Source organism: Hipposideros armiger, unplaced genomic scaffold (genome assembly GCF_001890085.2).
Source record: "Hipposideros armiger isolate ML-2016 unplaced genomic scaffold, ASM189008v1 scaffold_8, whole genome shotgun sequence".
Lineage (NCBI taxonomy): Eukaryota > Metazoa > Chordata > Mammalia > Chiroptera > Hipposideridae > Hipposideros > Hipposideros armiger.
The window spans coordinates 4657635-4674299 of NW_017731358.1; the positions used below are offsets into that span (position 1 = coordinate 4657635).

Sequence of the window (16665 nt, forward strand, 5' to 3'; positions counted from 1 at the left end):
AAAAGGACAGCAACTTGTCTGTTCCCCTTCCCCCAATTCCCCAGTGCTGTTCCCATCCCCCAATTCCCCAATAAAAATCTTTAAAAAAACAAGTCATGTCTATAAAGCTGACATTGTTGAGAGTTCTGTAGATACCTGATGTTTAGAAAGGCAGTCTAGGATGTGAACCGACCGAGATAGATCCTTCCTAGGATGTATTTCCATTTCATGGTAACAGCTTTAGACCAATGACTACATATTGGGTTGTTGGAAAAGTCATGAGAAAACAATGACTACAATATAATTCAGGACTGCGTTTCTCTAGCCTGACTTTACTTGTATCATGAAGGTGATGGCACAGACATTAACTGTCCCAAATATCATGATCTGTCATTGTTCATGTGCTTTCCAGGGTGGGTGTACACCCTATATGTTTGTCATGCTTTTCCCACCACCCCAGCTGAATAGTGTCACCTCTTCTCTCTCCCCCACCAGTAGGGCCATTCCCGCTTAGCACTCACTTCTGTTATCCAACTGAATGTTTTAGATTGGGAAATTCCAACTACTGGATCTGTGCTTTAGTGTGACCTTGACATGTGGGGTGGACAGGAGTGGGGAGAGGCTGAATGGAGGGAGGTGAGCCAGGAGACTACTGCAGGAATCTGTGTAGGGCCTGGCTTGGACTGCATGGGGTTGGAGGGAGCAGGCAGGAGGGGTTGGATTGGGAGAAACAGTTCATACATCTTGAAGGAATGATTGGCCAAACATGATGGCTGCCTGCATATGATTGATGAAAGAGAGGGGTGAGTCAATGAGTTTTGGAAGGAGAGCCTATTTTTAGATTACGGTTTGCAGTAAACCCCGGCTTCAGAGACAGTAAGAGCCGCAGGCAGTTGGAGTTGAGTTGGGAATAGTCACTATGCAAACAGCAGCTAAGAAAAGATGTGGCTGTCGTCTGGGCTGCTAGTGCCTATTTCCATGACCTCAACACAACACTCCTGACATTTGTGAACTCCAGTTGTTTAGCTTTATTTTCATTGCTTTCCTTTCAAAATGCTATTGGTGCCGAGTGACTCATCCAGCCAAATCCAAACTCTCTGAAATATTAATAGGTGGAGAGAGGAGAGATGCCAAAGGGAGTAACTCTGGCGCTATGACACACGTCAACACACAAGCCTATGCCACTGGTTCCCGGAGTACCAGTGTGCTACCTGGTACCTGGCAGGCCCGGGTCATTCATCTCTGTACCTCTAGCATCCTCTCGTCCAGTGCTTGGCATGCCTAGTATGTAGGTTTTCTTGCATTTGAATTTGTCCCAACAGCAACCTAATTCTAGAGGAATCACTTTGAGCATAGTGAATCTACTTTACTATTGCATGTGAATGTGTAATAATAAAATAGAAACAATTAGCAATGCAGCAGATGAATATTTTACAATTCAGTACGTTTTCGTACCAGATGTTTGTTATATCCTTTGGGCCTCTTCAGTGTTATGTCCAAGGTCTTTTAGGCTGAAAAAAGCAGAGGACCAGAGCCCAGTCTGATCTGGGTCAGAACAGAGGAACCTTTATTGCCTTGACCTGGAGAGCACCCCCCACCCCCTCACCCCACTTCAAGTTCCCAGAGCTCAGGGATGAGGAGGCCCTGGTAATCAGAAAGTGATGTTTGTGGATTTATGTGGATTGGAGCAGAGATGTAAATGAGACGTCTGGTCTCAAGTTCCCTTCTGACCCAAGGTCTGTTGGAGATCTTCTCCACAACACTGGAACTCGCTGGTCACATCCCTGAGTCACACGTCCCTGAGTCAGGGGTGGTGCAGAGACCACCAGGCAAGTTCCTGATGTGGGCAGTTGCCCGCCAGCACCCTTTCTGACCTCTTTCTTGTAGACTGGGCTCCTTGTTTCAAGTCACTTACTTTTTCTCATGTTTTCATCTATAACATGAAGCGACTTGACTAGCTCATCTTTAGCTGAAACATTTTTAGCTCCCAGATTCTGTAAGTTCCATGATTTTGTGGAAATGATTTTGTAGATCAAAGCCAATGACAGGCCCCAAGGGCCGAGTTTCTATTTGAGGAGGTTGGGGAGAGCAGGAGGAACGGCACTTTCATTCTAGATTTGATTTTTACCCCCTCAGATAATGGTTTCTGACAGGTAAGGGAAGTTGACCAAAAATGGAACTGGCATTTTGAAATTCTTTTTCCTGCACGCGTTTCTTTTTTTTAAAGGCTTAAGTGCCTATTTAAAAGTCACTACAGGGCCGGCCGAGTGGCGCATTGGTTAAGAGCTGGCTTGGGACACCAGAGGACCCCGGTTCAGATCCCACATATGAGGGCCAGTGACACTGCCCTCCACAGCTAAGATGCTGAACAACAGCTCAACCTGGAGCTGGGCTGCCATGAGTCGCCAGTGGCGACGACGTAGGCTGCAGCCCCTGTGGCAGTGGGTTGCCATGGGCTACCGTGTGTAGCCAGCAGCCAGCGTGAGCGGCCAGCAGCCGTATGAGCGGCCGTCCAGAAGCCGGTGACTGATCTGCCTCGCCCGAGAAGAGCGCAATGATGGTGCCAACTTGGGCCAGTGAAGCATCGTCCTCCACAACTAGACTGAAGAACAAAACGACAGCAACTTGTCTGTCCCCCTTCCCCCAATTCCCCAAAAAATCTTTAAAAAAAAAAAAAGTCACTAGGAGCAGGAGGCAGGGAGGCGCAATTCCCGGTGAGCTGGATTCTAAGACTCGCGGTCAGTGTTCGGACCCGGGACGGGCTCTTCCCGCTCAAATGAAGTTATGCATGGTGGTTGGTCCCAGTTTGTTTCTCCTGGAAAATGTGTCCTGAGCCCAGTGGTGTACCCAGGTGGTGCTGCTGCAGGTCTGGCAATGAGAAGGTGTCTGAGCAATGCCTGCGTTGGGTCCCCCAGCTCCGTGGGTGTGAGGCAGGGTGATGGCTTAGTGAACGAGGGGCTCAGGGTTGAGGGTTTGGGTCTCTGGTTGGTGGAAACTATTGTTTCTACCCTCAAAGCCACCTTTCCTTTCTTCCCAGCAACTCAGGCCCGGCGGTTTCTCCTCCCTTCTATTGCAGCTACCATTCTTACCTCTCTAGTGCCCCTTGGGGTGATACAATATAGCTTCCTGTGTCACCCAGTTTCTGTGGGTTTTTACCAATGCAGACACCAGAATCAATTGTCTACTGTAGGTTTCTTCCTTTCTTGTGTTAGTATGTCCACAAGTCTGACGTCCTGATATTGGCAGTGAATGGCCTTCCGGGGAGCATGCGACAAAGGAAAAGCAAGGAGTTAAAATGAACAAATTAGAGAAGTGTTAGAGTTTCAAGATGCTTTACAATAAATGTTGTTATGGTGTTTAGTGCAGAAAGGGAACAACCTCCACCTCCCTATATTTTCTCCTCCACGCTCCCTTTTTTCATCTTTTCAACTTTTTTCCCCCCTCTTATGGTCTGAGTCCTTCTTCCTAGGGCTGGTGGCCCTTGGTTTTCCTTTTCCATCCATCCAGTGTGCATCCAGGCAACAGCCAGGAGAGACCAGCGGGTCTGTTTGTGTTGAGGACTGAACAGAGCCATTTTCATTCAGAGAAAAACCAACAAGTTCTGCTCTTGGTCAAAGAAATCTGTCCTGATGTTTCAGAGAGGAAGGGGAAAAAAGGGATACGTTTCGGCAAGGATATCTCTGCTGAGGTGGGGCAGGAGGGGAGGATGGGGGGAGGGTTTAGGGAGGTGGGGGTGAGGAGAGCAGTGGGGACAATGGATTTAAATTAACCTCAACACCAATGGAGCCTGCCTCAGGAGACCCCTCCCAGGTTAATAGGAGGCGGGGACTGGGCTGGGTTTAAATTAAGTAACTTTTAGAACAACAAAGAAGAATCTTACTTTCTGATTTTTTTCTTTTTTTAATCACGGATGGGTTTTGAATTTGATCAAATGCGTTTACAATACTTACGGAGGTGATGATATGGTTTTTTCTTACTTGACCTACTAGTAGATACATTGAATTAACGAATTTCCTTTCTCTGAATCCAGCATTATATTCCTGGGCTACATTCTCCTTTAAGGGCTGTGCTGACTTCTTTTGGTTCATTGTGGGTTTGGTGTGATAGCACCTGGTTTAGGATTTTCTTTTCTTAGGCCTGCGGGAGGCCAATATGTTCTTCTTCTCCTGGCTCCCCCGCTCTTTTTTCTTGTTTTTTCCTTTTTGTGTCATTTCGTCTGGACTAAGTGTAAAGGGGTCTTGTTCCCCCTCAGTGAGGGAGAATTTGCCGTCAGTTATGGGGAAGGGGGTGGAAATCCAAGTGGGCCCGGCAGAAGAAATCGGAGTTGCTAACACAAGTGTGCATGCTCGGTGGGTGCTTCACAAAGTGCAGCGTTTAGCTTCAGCCCAATGAGCCTTAACCTGCAATTAGCACTGGGGCCTGCACCCTTCAGCCTTGCTGATGCCCCCTGTTAAAATAGGATGTGACTCCTCCTCCCACTCCATTCAGAGGCCTCATCAATAAGGTTTATGGCCGGGAACTAATTAGTGCATCTTTATCTTGCTTTGAAGGTCTCAACATATGCACCAGTGGAAGTGCCACCTCTTGTGAAGAATGTCTGCTAATCCACCCAAAATGTGCCTGGTGCTCCAAAGAGGTATGTGGGTGGGGGAGGGGAGGAAGCCGGGAAGGAATGCTGTGGGGGCGGGGAGGACGTGGGCTACATACACCACCGCACACAAGTTGGCTATCCAGAAAAAAATGTGTGCTGATTCTGCAGGCTGCCTCTTCCTCTTTGTCCCAGGGCAATGACAAGAGAGAAGCTGCGTTTTTATAACATGATAAGCTAAACTGGGTCTCTAGAGGGTATTGAAAGTTTTAATCCTGTTTTAGGGAACCAAGGCCTTCCTTCCCTTTTGTGGGGGAACCCATTATGACTCTTGTATAATTTTCTGCTATTTAGTCAGAGACCTGAGTTTGTGAAGTGAGCTTGTTGCATAACGATTCAAAACATCCCTGGGTTGGTAGCGTGCTGATGGATGCTGGTCATCTGAGCGTAGCTTATTTGAGGGTGAATGTCATGAGCTGACCTTTAGAGAATGATGTTATTTAAAAATAATGGCTGCTGTGTCTTCAAGCCCTACAGGAAAGAGTGTAAGCGTGGGTGGTGATAGGCAGATTGCTGTCACTAAAGCAATACAAATATCAAGGTTGGTGGGCTCATTGGGAAATGATCAATTTCTAAACTTCCTATCTTGGAGGAAATTTCTGGGTCAGTTTTCTAAACTGTTGTAAGAACCATGGGGCATAAACCCTTCTTGCACTAGTGCACCATTATGACTCTTTTTGAGAGAGCCCCAGACCAGCCGTTTTGGACTGGCCCAGCCTCTGAGATTGAGAGTGTGGTGCCCTCAGGAGACCAGGTTCCTTTGCCATGAAGCAGCGTCAGAGGGCTACGGATTTCTTCAGCCAGCAATGGCTAAGTGATCTTGTGGGCATCCTCTACTAGATGCCACATACTTTGTATATCGTATCTTTAATCCTCACTACTGCTTTGTCAGGTGAGTGGTAATATACCTGGTTTATTGATAAAAAGCCGAGGCTCAGAAAGATAAAGTGGCTGTTTCAAGGCCTCACGATGTTCCGAAGCTAGGGTTTGAGTCTGGCTTCTTGGGCCTCTGAGCCTGAGCCCTCAGGCGTCACTGCCTCTTACCTGTGACTGCTCTAGAATTCCTGCTAGCAGAGTAAGACGACCACGACACAAGTATTCTAAGAGAGGAATCTTCCCAATATCGAAACACGTCCTTAATTAGAATCTTTGTCATGGACATTTCTTTAAAACCTTTCATGGTTCTCTATGACCCGCAGGACAAATCCAAGTTCTGTGGCCCCTGCCTGCCTCCCCACCATCACCCCTTTCCTGCCCCCAGTACGTGAGCCAGAGAGCCCTGACGGGTGAACACCCTCGTGGTTTTCCCTGTGCTGCACCTTCTCCTGCAGAGCCTTCTGGCATTCTCCATCTTCCCCTGAGCAACACCTTGTCTTCTAGTTTTCAAGAATCAGTTCAAGCCCTATTTACTCTATAAAGACTTCCATGGTTTTTCCTCAGACACATCTGTCCATCCATCCATCCATCCATCCATTTGTCTGTACACTTGTCCATTCATTTGATGTGAAAATGTAATTTTTTTTTCACCAGAATATTCACCAGGGCAGGATTTTTATCTGTATTTTTCACCTCTGTAAACCCCAGCACTCACAATGGTGCCTGACACATAGTAGTTGCTCAGTAAATATTGAAGGAGTTCATTGGGTGGCTATTTATTGCATGTCTGCATGTGCAGGCCATGACCACTTCCTTGTCTCCTCATACTCTGCGCACTTATAAGTGCACTTACAAGTCTGATCATTTGTTTTCATGGTTCTTACCAACTAAACCATCATTTTCTTGAAAACCTAAACTATGTCTTATTCATCGTGGCATTCCCCAGATCTAGCCAAGAATCTGGCAGGAATTCATATTTGATAAAAGAGGCCTGCTAAAAAGACATGGAGTTAGAAAACCAAAATTAAAATCCCAGTTTTGCCATGATATACTCTTGGTTTCTTAATATGTAAAATGAATAAGACAGTTCCCACCCTCCGGTGTTATTGCGAGTATAAAATGAGATCACTGCAAGAGAGGGTGCATGGAGGAGACTGCTGATGAACTGAGCCTCCTGAAGGACTGACTGGGTGAGAGTTACCCAGCACACTGCTATTGGCATCGATGATTATTTTCTAGTGAAATGTGGGCAGTGAGATCTGGACACCAGGATCAGGTGTCTACCTTAGATTTCTTCCTTTCTTATGTTAGCACTTCCACGAGTCTGAGTCCTGATAGTGGCAGTGAATGACATTATTCCGAGGAGCATATCATTGTCCCAGCCTGCACGTGGGTTCCCTCTGGGCTCCCTCTGTGCTTAGACAGAGCCTCTTGCTCGGCTCAAGAACTTCCTATGATGCCTGCACTGGAATGTTGCTTCCCATCCTCTTGGGGAGTCAACTTTCCCCCAGGGCTTGAGTGCGTTTCAGGGAGCTGGGGCTGGAGAGTTCAGGAGAGTTCGGTCAACCCCTGTTCCTTAGCAAGACAGAATAATTGTGGCCGAGTACCTTCCTGACGATACATCCCGTGACATCATCCTAGAAGTAAGGTGTAGATCAGCCAAAAGCATATGATGTATGTGTATATTGAGGGCCTGGACCACGCAGACGGCCATAGAGGGCCAGGCCCCTAACCAGTGTGTTCTGTAGAGTCTGAGCTGCAGGCACCTTGTCCTGCATGCCACCATGGATTAATCCCAGCACACATTCCGTCAGGACTCCCCTGCTTTAGATCCCACAATGGCCTCCTTATTTTACTTGAGGTGGGGGTGGGGACTCCTTACATTCAACACCCCTTGTAACCTAATTCCACCTTCTCTAATCAGCCTGTCCTCCCATACCTGTATTCTCCCACAGGTATCAAGTTGGCGTCAGCCAGGGTCCTCGTTGCGTGCTGCCTCTCTCAGCACGGCTTTGCTGGATGGCCCCGTGAACCCAGCTCTCCGCTCTTTGTTTCCTAACTATAGTTTACCTGGCAGCTTCAGACTGACTCTCTGGCTTCAAGACCGGAGTTGCCGGACTCTCCCTACTCTGAGATGAGGCTGTGTAGGGGACTGCCTGTCCTCACCTGGCTGCGCTGCACACCTCAGGCCCTATCCCTTGTCCTTTGTGACACCCCTGTCCCTGGGCTATTCTAGCCAGCCTTGACCCCTGCTTCTTGGCTGGCTTGAACACTTGGGGTGCTGTATGAACTGCACAGCATAAAACACACAGCAAACTCAGGCAGCTTAGTCTTGATGTTTGTCCTGCATTTTTCTTTTTAAGTGGAAATTTGCCTCTGCTCTAAGATAGTAAGTGTTACAACCCAGCTAGCTGTAAGGAGGAGCGAACGTGCAGGGATGAATGCGTATGGATGCTTTTATGGCAAGGCCTCGGGGCAGCTGACATTACTTCCACCCACTTTTTCCTGCATAAAACCCAGTCACATCGCGATGCCCAAGTGCAACGAGAATGGGACGGGAACTGGGATGCTTCATCTAGCTGTGTGCCCAGGAAGGAAGGGAGGATGGGGTTTGTGGACCAGCAGCCTGTGCTGGAGGCAGGGAGGCCTCGCAGGAGGACAGGGGTTGAGGAGGAGTGGGCCGGGCTGAGAGACCTGTGTTCCCTGTGGGACAGAAAGTAGGGCTGGTGGGAGCAGGAGAGGAGGCCAAGGCAGGCCAGGAGAGTGTGCTCAGGGCTGGGGGAGGCTGGAGGCTGGAGGGTGTGGAAGTGAGTCACCCTTACGTGATGTGGCCATGGGCAGTACAGGCTGCTGAGAAACTAGACGGAGAAGGACCAGGTAGGCAAGGCTGTCCTGTCCCGTGAAAGCTGAAATCCCATAGGGAGAATAGGGAAGCCTGTGGCATTTTGATGGGTGGAGACAGGACCGGGCGTGGAAGGAGACTGAGGGAAGCCTGGGCTGGAGGGAAGGCTCTTGGCCTTGGAGGTGGACGTGGAGAAGGGGGAATGAAGGGGTCAGCAGGACTGGAGGCAGGAACGTGAGGAAGGAGACGCATTGGAGGCTGGGAAGCAAGACGGGACAACTGGACCTTCTGTGAAATGACGGTGGCAGGGAACGTAGAGGAGACGTTACCTGTACTTTCCTTTGAGCTGGGAAGAAATGAAAAAAAAAGAGCATTTAGTCCAGCTCACAATAAAATATAGATTTTTTGAGAGCACATTTCTTTGTGGTCATGAAAGGAATAATCTTGGTCTATTATAGATGCTTCTTAAGTATTTGTTTAGTGCATTAAGTGAACTGACTAAGAGCTGACAGAGGAATTTCTCTGTCCTCAGGCAGGAAGTGCACGTGGTAGTTGTGGCTGGTGCACAGATTTAGGATGGCATCACTTCCCTTCATTCCTCCCTCTCACTGCCCCAAACTCACCAGGGCTCTGCCAAGCCAGGGCTGCAGCTTTGGCAGGTCAGAGGGCCTGGCCCAGTCATATCCCAGGAGAAAGGCCAGCCTCAGAGGACAACCAGCTTCCTGCCTGTGCCCAGTCTCTGCCAGGCTCTCTGCGTGTTTACCAGTTTGCTGCTTTCCTCTTCATTCCATGGACTGTGCCTGCCTGCCTCCTTTCCTGCTTGGGTTCCTCTTCTCCCAGGATCTGCAGTTTCAAACAAACAAAAATCCGTCTTTCCCTCAGAACAACCACCCACATCTTTTTTAGTGTTAGCCTTCAGTAGGCAGGGTGGTCTGCAGATAACGTAATGACTGGGGTGGCACAGACAGACAAACCCGAATGCATTGGCAGAGATGAAGATGTGCGACTCCTGTGCTGAGAGCCAGCCAAGCACTGGCCTTCCCGGCAGGAAAAGAGACTTTGATTAACAAAGTGCGCAGGGATTAGGTGTTACAATGTTACAACAAACACTAAACCACATTATGTCCTCTACTAATACCGGATAGAGGGAGTAGAGAGGGTCAGGTATGACAAGGTGAAAACAGCAGTCTTGTAACAAATTAAAAGGATTTAAATTTGGAACACCTCCTTTTTTTATATTATTACCACATAGTGACAAAAAGCCCTAAAAGATGTTTCAAGTTCCTGTTCCCATCCTGTTGCTTCTCTTGGTAATCTGCCTGTAATGCACTTACCTTCCATGAGTCCTTTGGAGAGTTGATGATGGTGTTTCTGGAGACCATGGGCAGGGGCCTCCTTCAGAAACTCACACCTCTTCCAGCGCTGAGCACCTGCAAGCAGCTGAGCGGTGCCTCCTCAGAAGCCCATCCTGAAGCTAGTTTCCATTTTTCCATGTGGAGATGAAGTATCCCCCTCTTTCTGTACCCATTTTTCTGCATCAGAAGGGCATTTATCCTCCAAGTTTGACAGTTGGCAGGAAGATCTCTGCATTTGAGGCAGCAAGGAAATACTGTTAATCCTTGATCAACGGGGTGCCGAACCCATGCACAGTCAAAAATCTGCACATAACTTTTGACTCTCCAAAAACTTAACTAATACCCTAACTGTTGACCGGAAGGAAGCCTTAGTGATAATATAAACAGTCGATTAACCCATATTTTATATGTCGTATGTATTGTATACTGTATTCTTGCAATAAAGTAAGCTAGAAAAAGGAAAATGTTATTAAGAAAATCATAAGGGAGAGAAAATAGATTTATGAGGTATGATAAAAAATATGGTGAATGTTTAAATTTAAAAAATTTATTACAGTAAAAGGCACATTGCCATTGTTTCCCCTCAACATGCTCTCTCTCACTTGGAACAAACTTATCTCATTGTTCTTGTCACTTTCTGAAGCAGTTCTGGAAATCTTGTTTTGTGTCTTTAGTTGTACTGTCATGGCTGCCTTGATGTCCTGAATCATTTGACTTTGGGGAAGAGCCAGAAGTCTCACTGTGCCAGATCCAGTGAATAAGGTGGATGAGGACACACCGTAATGTTTTTATTTCACAGAAATGGCCGTACCAAAAATGGTGCGTGACATGGAGCCTTTCTGTTGTGATCACAAAATACAGTGAATGCTGCTGCCGAGGGCCATCCAACAGAAAAGCAGGGGTTTTCAATACAGGAGGCAGTGTGTCAAACCTTAGTAACAGTGTGTGACAAGTTTCAGTTTGCTCAGTGCAGTCAGTTGGGTGTGAGCTACGGTTGAGAGAAGGTGTGTTTTAAAGTGTGCCGTATGTAAATTATCCTCCATCATGACAATGCTCCGTGTCACACATCACTTCTGGTGTACGGCAGTTTCTGTCAAATAAAAACATTACACTGTGTCCTCATCCATCTTATTCACTGGATCTGGCACCGTGCAACTTCTGGCTCTTCCCCAAAGTCAAAATGATTCAGGACATCGAGACAGCCACAACAGTGCAACTAAAGACACTCACGGAAGAGGACTTCCAGAACTGCTTCAAAAAGTGGCAAGAACAATGGGATAAGTGTGTTTAAAGCAAGAGGGAGTATTTTGAGGGGGATGAATGGCAATGTGTCTTTTACTATAACAACTTTTTAAAATTTAAATATTCACCGTATTGTTTGATCATACCTTGTATAGTATTTATTGAAAAACATCTGCGTATAAGTGAACCCCTATAGTTCAAACCTGTGTTGTTCAAGGGTAAACTGTACTAAATTTAGAGGGATGGAATCTGTGGGCCCAGAGTTAATTTCCTGCTTCAGAATTCAGCAATGACCTTGGCTGAGATGGGAAGCAGATGATGATGCAAAGAACACAGAACTTGGGTCTGAGAAGCTGAGGCTAGATGAGTCTAAACTTCTCAGGTGAACTTAGACATGAATTCAGGCATATTGGCCTCTGATTCTTCACCCACAGAAGTGAGGGGCTGGCATCAGACGATACATCCAAGGTGAATTCCCTTTGAAACTTGCTGTATTCCGATACCTGGCAAAGGGTTGCATGTCAGGTCTCTGGGATCTGAAGGCCCCTAACATATTAGACATCACGAAGTCATTCATGTGAGGAGTCTCAATCACAAGTCTTCCTTTTCTCCAAGGGTGTATAATTTGGGACATCGCACTCACTGAATTTGGAGCTTGGAAATGTAGATATTGAGACATTGTCTCTATAACTTTTGTGTATCTGGAAGGTCATAATCATCCCAGTATATGCCTCTGGTCTCTGTGGTTTTGTTTTCTTCACTTTAAATATGCATATGTCCTTGTTTAAAATTAAAATACCTCGAAAGGAGCTCAGAGGAATAGGAGAAGTTCTTGGGCTTGTGGGGTTAACACTCCTTGGGGTCTGCAGCATTCTTCAGCCTTTTCTTGGGCAATGAGAACCTATGGCTAGAAATTAACTGTGGCTGTTTTCACACCCCATGTCAGAGGGACCTTCAGCTCTTGTGAGGATCCCACTGTTGAAGTAGCAACCTTACTCTCAAAAGGTTCTTCAGACCTCCCATACCCAGAGGTGGCTCACCGGGTATCTTTGAGGCCCTAAAGCTCTGGAACAATGACAAGATTCGATATATAGGTAAAGATGTCTCAATGGCTGTTGAATATATCAGTGAAACCATTGGGCTTGCTCCAGGTATAATAGCAAGAAACTGAGCTTTGTGCAATAAGATTTTGACAATCTGGTGACAGAGATGAATGGCGCTAAGAGTAAATCTAAATATGGTGCATGTGCCAAGTAGGGTGTCTCTTGCTGTTTTTAAAGCTGAAGCTTTTGAGAAGGGAGCTCCCTATCCCATCACATTGCTGACTTGATTGGCACTTCTGAAGTCACCCTGCAAGTTGCAGTTTTAATGTGGTCAGTGGTACTTCTCATGCCAGCAACTAGGTGACAGTGCAGGAGTTCATGGTCCTCCCTGCCAGTGCAGCAGACTGCAGGGAAGACATGCACATTGGAGCTGAGGCTTACCACAACCTTAAAGGATGGTATTAAGGAGAACTAGGGAAAGCTGCCACCAATGAGGGGAATGAACGGGGCTTTGCTCCCTACATCCTAGAGATTAAAGAAGCCTCAGAACTTCTAAAGAGTGCACTTGGGAAAACCAGCTACACAAATAAGGTTGTAATTGACATGGGTGTGGCTGTCTCTGAGTTCTTCAGGCCTGGAAGTATGACCCGGACTTGAAGTCTCCTGATGATTCCAGCAGATACAGCTTCCCTGACCAGTAGGTGGCCCTGTACAGGCTCTCCATTAAGGACTGGTAGTGTCTGTCAAAGACCCCTTTGAGCAGAATGACCAGGAAGGTCCGGGCAGTAGGGGATGATCTCAGTGACCACCCTGAAAGCGAATGGCTGAGGCTGTGGATAAGCCATGCAACTGCCTCCTGCTTAGAGTGAAGCAGATTGGCTCTGTGACTTACTTTACTCCAGAGTGCAAGCTGCTCCGGACCAATGGGAGAGACTGGGGAGACTGAAGATGCTTTTCTTGCCAACCTGGTGGTGGGGATCTGCACCAGACTATGTGAGACAGGTGCACCTTGACAATCAGAACTGGGCCAAGGACAACCAGCTCTTGAGTTGAGGGAGCTGTCAGCAAGGCCCAGTGTGTCAGCAAGAAACTCAGAAATTGCCTAGCCCCTGCGCCCTTCCAACTCTGGACAGCTAATTAGACCCCTGCTTTGACAGCTCAAGACAGCAGACATACCTGCGGGGCCCTCAGGAAGTTGACTCTCCTATCCCTGTGCTTTTTTACTTCTTCATTAGAATTGCTACACTAGAGCCAAATTTGACCACCTGGAACCCAGTTTTGGAAACCTTAGCTTTGAGTTCTTGTATAATTTCAAGGATCATCATTTTAAGATAGAATAATTATGTTCCTCACCTTGTTCCACAAGGGTCTGTGGAGACACTTAGACTTGTGGTGCGGTCCCTGAGGTTTTGACAGGAAAGATCTCCAAGGGTCCAGAACACAAAGTAAAAAACAAAACAAAACAAAACAAAACACCATTCAGTTATAAACACACACACACAAAAGCCCAAAAAACTATCACAGAGGCCCAGAGCAACACATCTGGTTTTACTTATTTAAAAGTACTACAAAGTCTTTGTTCTTATTGGTCTTGTATCTTGTAGACATTGACTAGTCTTGGGGCATCCTAGTCCATGAGGAAGGGTGGCTCCCTCTGCATGTTTGTGCCTCTGTCAGCAGCCTGGCTTCTAACACAGCAGTCAAGGGACACTTGACCCATCTGAGGCTTCCTGGGAAAGTGTTACAGAGGGCAGAGGAGGATCGCCATCCTAACGCAGCCAGCCATTACAAGGATTATCGAGGACAGCACAGGCATCCCACCAGCTAGAGGTGATCATAGTTTTCACACCCACCAGTGAAAGGGTGTTCAGAGAGAATCCTGGGTTTGCTTTGCCATTTAAAAATGCCATTACTGGAAAATGATCAGTACTTATTTTATTTTTTATTATTTTATTATTTTTAAAGATTTTTATTGGGGAATTGGGGAGATGGGAACAGTGCTGGGGAATTGGGGGAAGGGGAACAGACAAGTTGCTGTCGTTTTGTTCTTCAGTCTAGTTGTGGAGGACGTTGCTTCACTGGCCCAAGTTGGCACCGTCATTGCGCTCTTCCCGGGCGATGCAGATCAGTCGCCGGCTTCTGGACGGCTGCTCACTGCGGCTGCTGGCCGCTCACGCTGGCTGCTGGCTACATACGGTAGCCCATGGCAACCCACTGCCACAGGGGCTGCAGCCTATGCTGTCGCCAGCGACTCACGGCAGCCCAGCTCCAGGTTGAGCTGTTGTTCAGCATCTTAGCTGTGGAGGGCAGTGTCACTGGCCCTCATATGTGGGATCCGAACCGGGGCTCTCTGGCGTCCCAAGCCAGTTCTTAACCAATGCGCCACTCGGCCGGCCCTGATCAGTACTTATTTTAAAACAAAGTACAGTAAAACTTTGGATTGTGAGTAATGTGGTTGGCAAGTGTTCCGCAAGACAAGCAAACATTTCTAATACATTTTAACGTGATAAACAAGTGATGTCTGGCAATACGAGTAGTTTGTTTCCGGAACGAATTATGCTCGCAAACCAATGTATTACTGTATATGAATTTAAAGTTAATAGCCTAAACTTTTGGTGCCTCATATTAGGTTGGGTCATCCTGATACTCAGCCTTCTGCTCCATTCAACTTAAGAAAAATATTTTTCTTATCAGTGTGGCTTTATTGTTCAAACAACAATAAAGATAAAAAGAAAAATTTCATTTTAGTTCCTCGACCCTAATTCTTCAACTACATTTTAAAAGTTTTCTTTTGAATCCCAGTGCAGACACAATTATAGTTTCTGATTATTTTCTTAGTATGAATGTTTTGAAATTTCTACTTAGCCTTCATAATTATTTGTAATGCCTGTGTCATCTACTGAGGTTATATACTGTATTTTTTGTTTGGTTTAGGGATCTAGGTTTACAAGCTCATAAGATTATGCTGTTCCAAATAACACTGCAGTAGATATATTCTTATAGAGTTTCCCCTTTCTTTTGATTATTTTCCTGTGGCAAATTACTAGGAGTGGACCTCTAGGTCAAAGGGTACAGTGTATGCATATATTGAGACATTATTCTCCAGAATGGTGTACAATGTCCAATGCCTGCAAAGTAGACGAATGAACAGCTCAAACGTTAACTCTTGATTGCCTAAGTGATGACTACTCTACCGCTTATATAAGTATCTTCCAAAAAATTTTAGTTATAAAACTAGGACCATTTCAGTTACTTTCTCCTGCTAATTATATAGACAGACACATTTTTTTTAAAGGAGCATTTTGACCATTAAAATAACCATGAAACCGGGATGGCCGGTTAGCTCAGGTAGTTAGAGTGCAGGCCCATAACACCAAGGTTGCCTGTTCAATTCCCACATGGGCCGAGGAGCTGTGCCCTCTACAACTGTATTGGAGACAACTGCTTGACTTGGAGCTGATGGGTTCTGGAAAAAACACACACACACAAAACCATGAAACCAAACATTTTTATTATGCATTTATAGTGTATAAAATGCTTTCATATCCGGTCCCTCAGTTAATCCTCCTAATATTTGGTGAGGCATTTGGGATAGGGACTATCATTTGTCCATTTTCAAACAATGAGTATGGAATGTAGAGGGTTCAAGTTCAACCCGATGGTGATGGTTCTTCAACTGAAGGCGTTCTGGAGAGACACCCTGACGGCCCCCTGCTCTCTTCCTCTGTTTCTGTGCCTAGGACTTCGGCAGCCTGCGATCAGTCATCTCCCGGTGTGACTTGAGGGCAAACCTGGTCAGAAACGGCTGTGGAGGCGAGTTTGAGAGCCCAGCCAGCAGCACCCAGGTCCTGCGGAGCCTGCCTCTCAGCAGCAAGGGCTCCAGCTCTGCGGGCTCCGACGTCATTCAGATGACACCACAGGAGATTGCTGTGAACCTGCGGCCCGGTCAGTGCCCTTGAGATGGGACACGTGAATGGAAAATGCGCCGGGGCAGACTGAGGGCGAGAGCCAGGGGAGGGTGATGGCAAGGCATGAGTCAGACTCCAGGAAGCGGAGATCAAGGTCCCTGTGGATGGACAGGATATATCTTTGTGGTTTTTAAAATGTGGTAAAATATATGTAACATGAAATTTACCATTTTTACAATTTTTAACTGTATAGTTCAGTGGCATTAAGTATACTCATAGAGTTGTGCAACCATCAGCACCATCCATTTCCAGAACCATTTGCATCTTCTCAAACTAAAACTCTATACCCATTGAACAATATTCCTCATTCCCTCTTCCCCGCAGCCCTTGGCAAGCACCATTTCACTTTCTGTCTCTTTGAGTTTGACTGCTCTAGGTACCTCAGACAAGTGGACTCATAACAGTTTGTCCTTTGGTATCTGGCTTATTTCACTCAGCGTAAGGTCTTCAAGGTTCATCCATGTTGTAGCATGTGTCAGAATTTCCTTCCTTTTGAAGGCTGTACATATATGCATATATATATGATTTTATTGGGGATTCGGGGAAGGGGAACAGACAAGTTGCTGTCTTTTTTTTTTTTTTTTAAAGATTTTTTATTGGGGAATTGGGGGATAAAACAGCGCTGGGGAATTGGGGGAAGGGGAACAGACAAGTTGCTGTCCTTTTGTTCTTCAGTCTAGTTGTGGAGGACGTTGCTTCACTGGCCCAAGTT

The 16665-nt window shown here is 46.5% G+C and overlaps 1 protein-coding gene across 2 annotated transcripts in view; it reads left to right on the forward strand.

Annotated features, from left to right (window-relative positions):
* Window positions 1–16665, forward strand: part of ITGB5 (integrin subunit beta 5) — a 154970-nt gene that overhangs the window by 8468 nt on the left and 129837 nt on the right. Inside the window, exons 2-3 of one of the 2 annotated variants that reach the window (XM_019652235.1) lie at window positions 4530–4615; window positions 15726–15930. In XM_019652235.1, coding sequence (XP_019507780.1) covers window positions 4530–4615; window positions 15726–15930 — 291 coding nt within the window. Of the gene's footprint in view, window positions 1–4529; window positions 4616–15725; window positions 15931–16665 lie in introns of those variants that run through there. The other variant, XM_019652246.1, reaches the window with a different exon arrangement.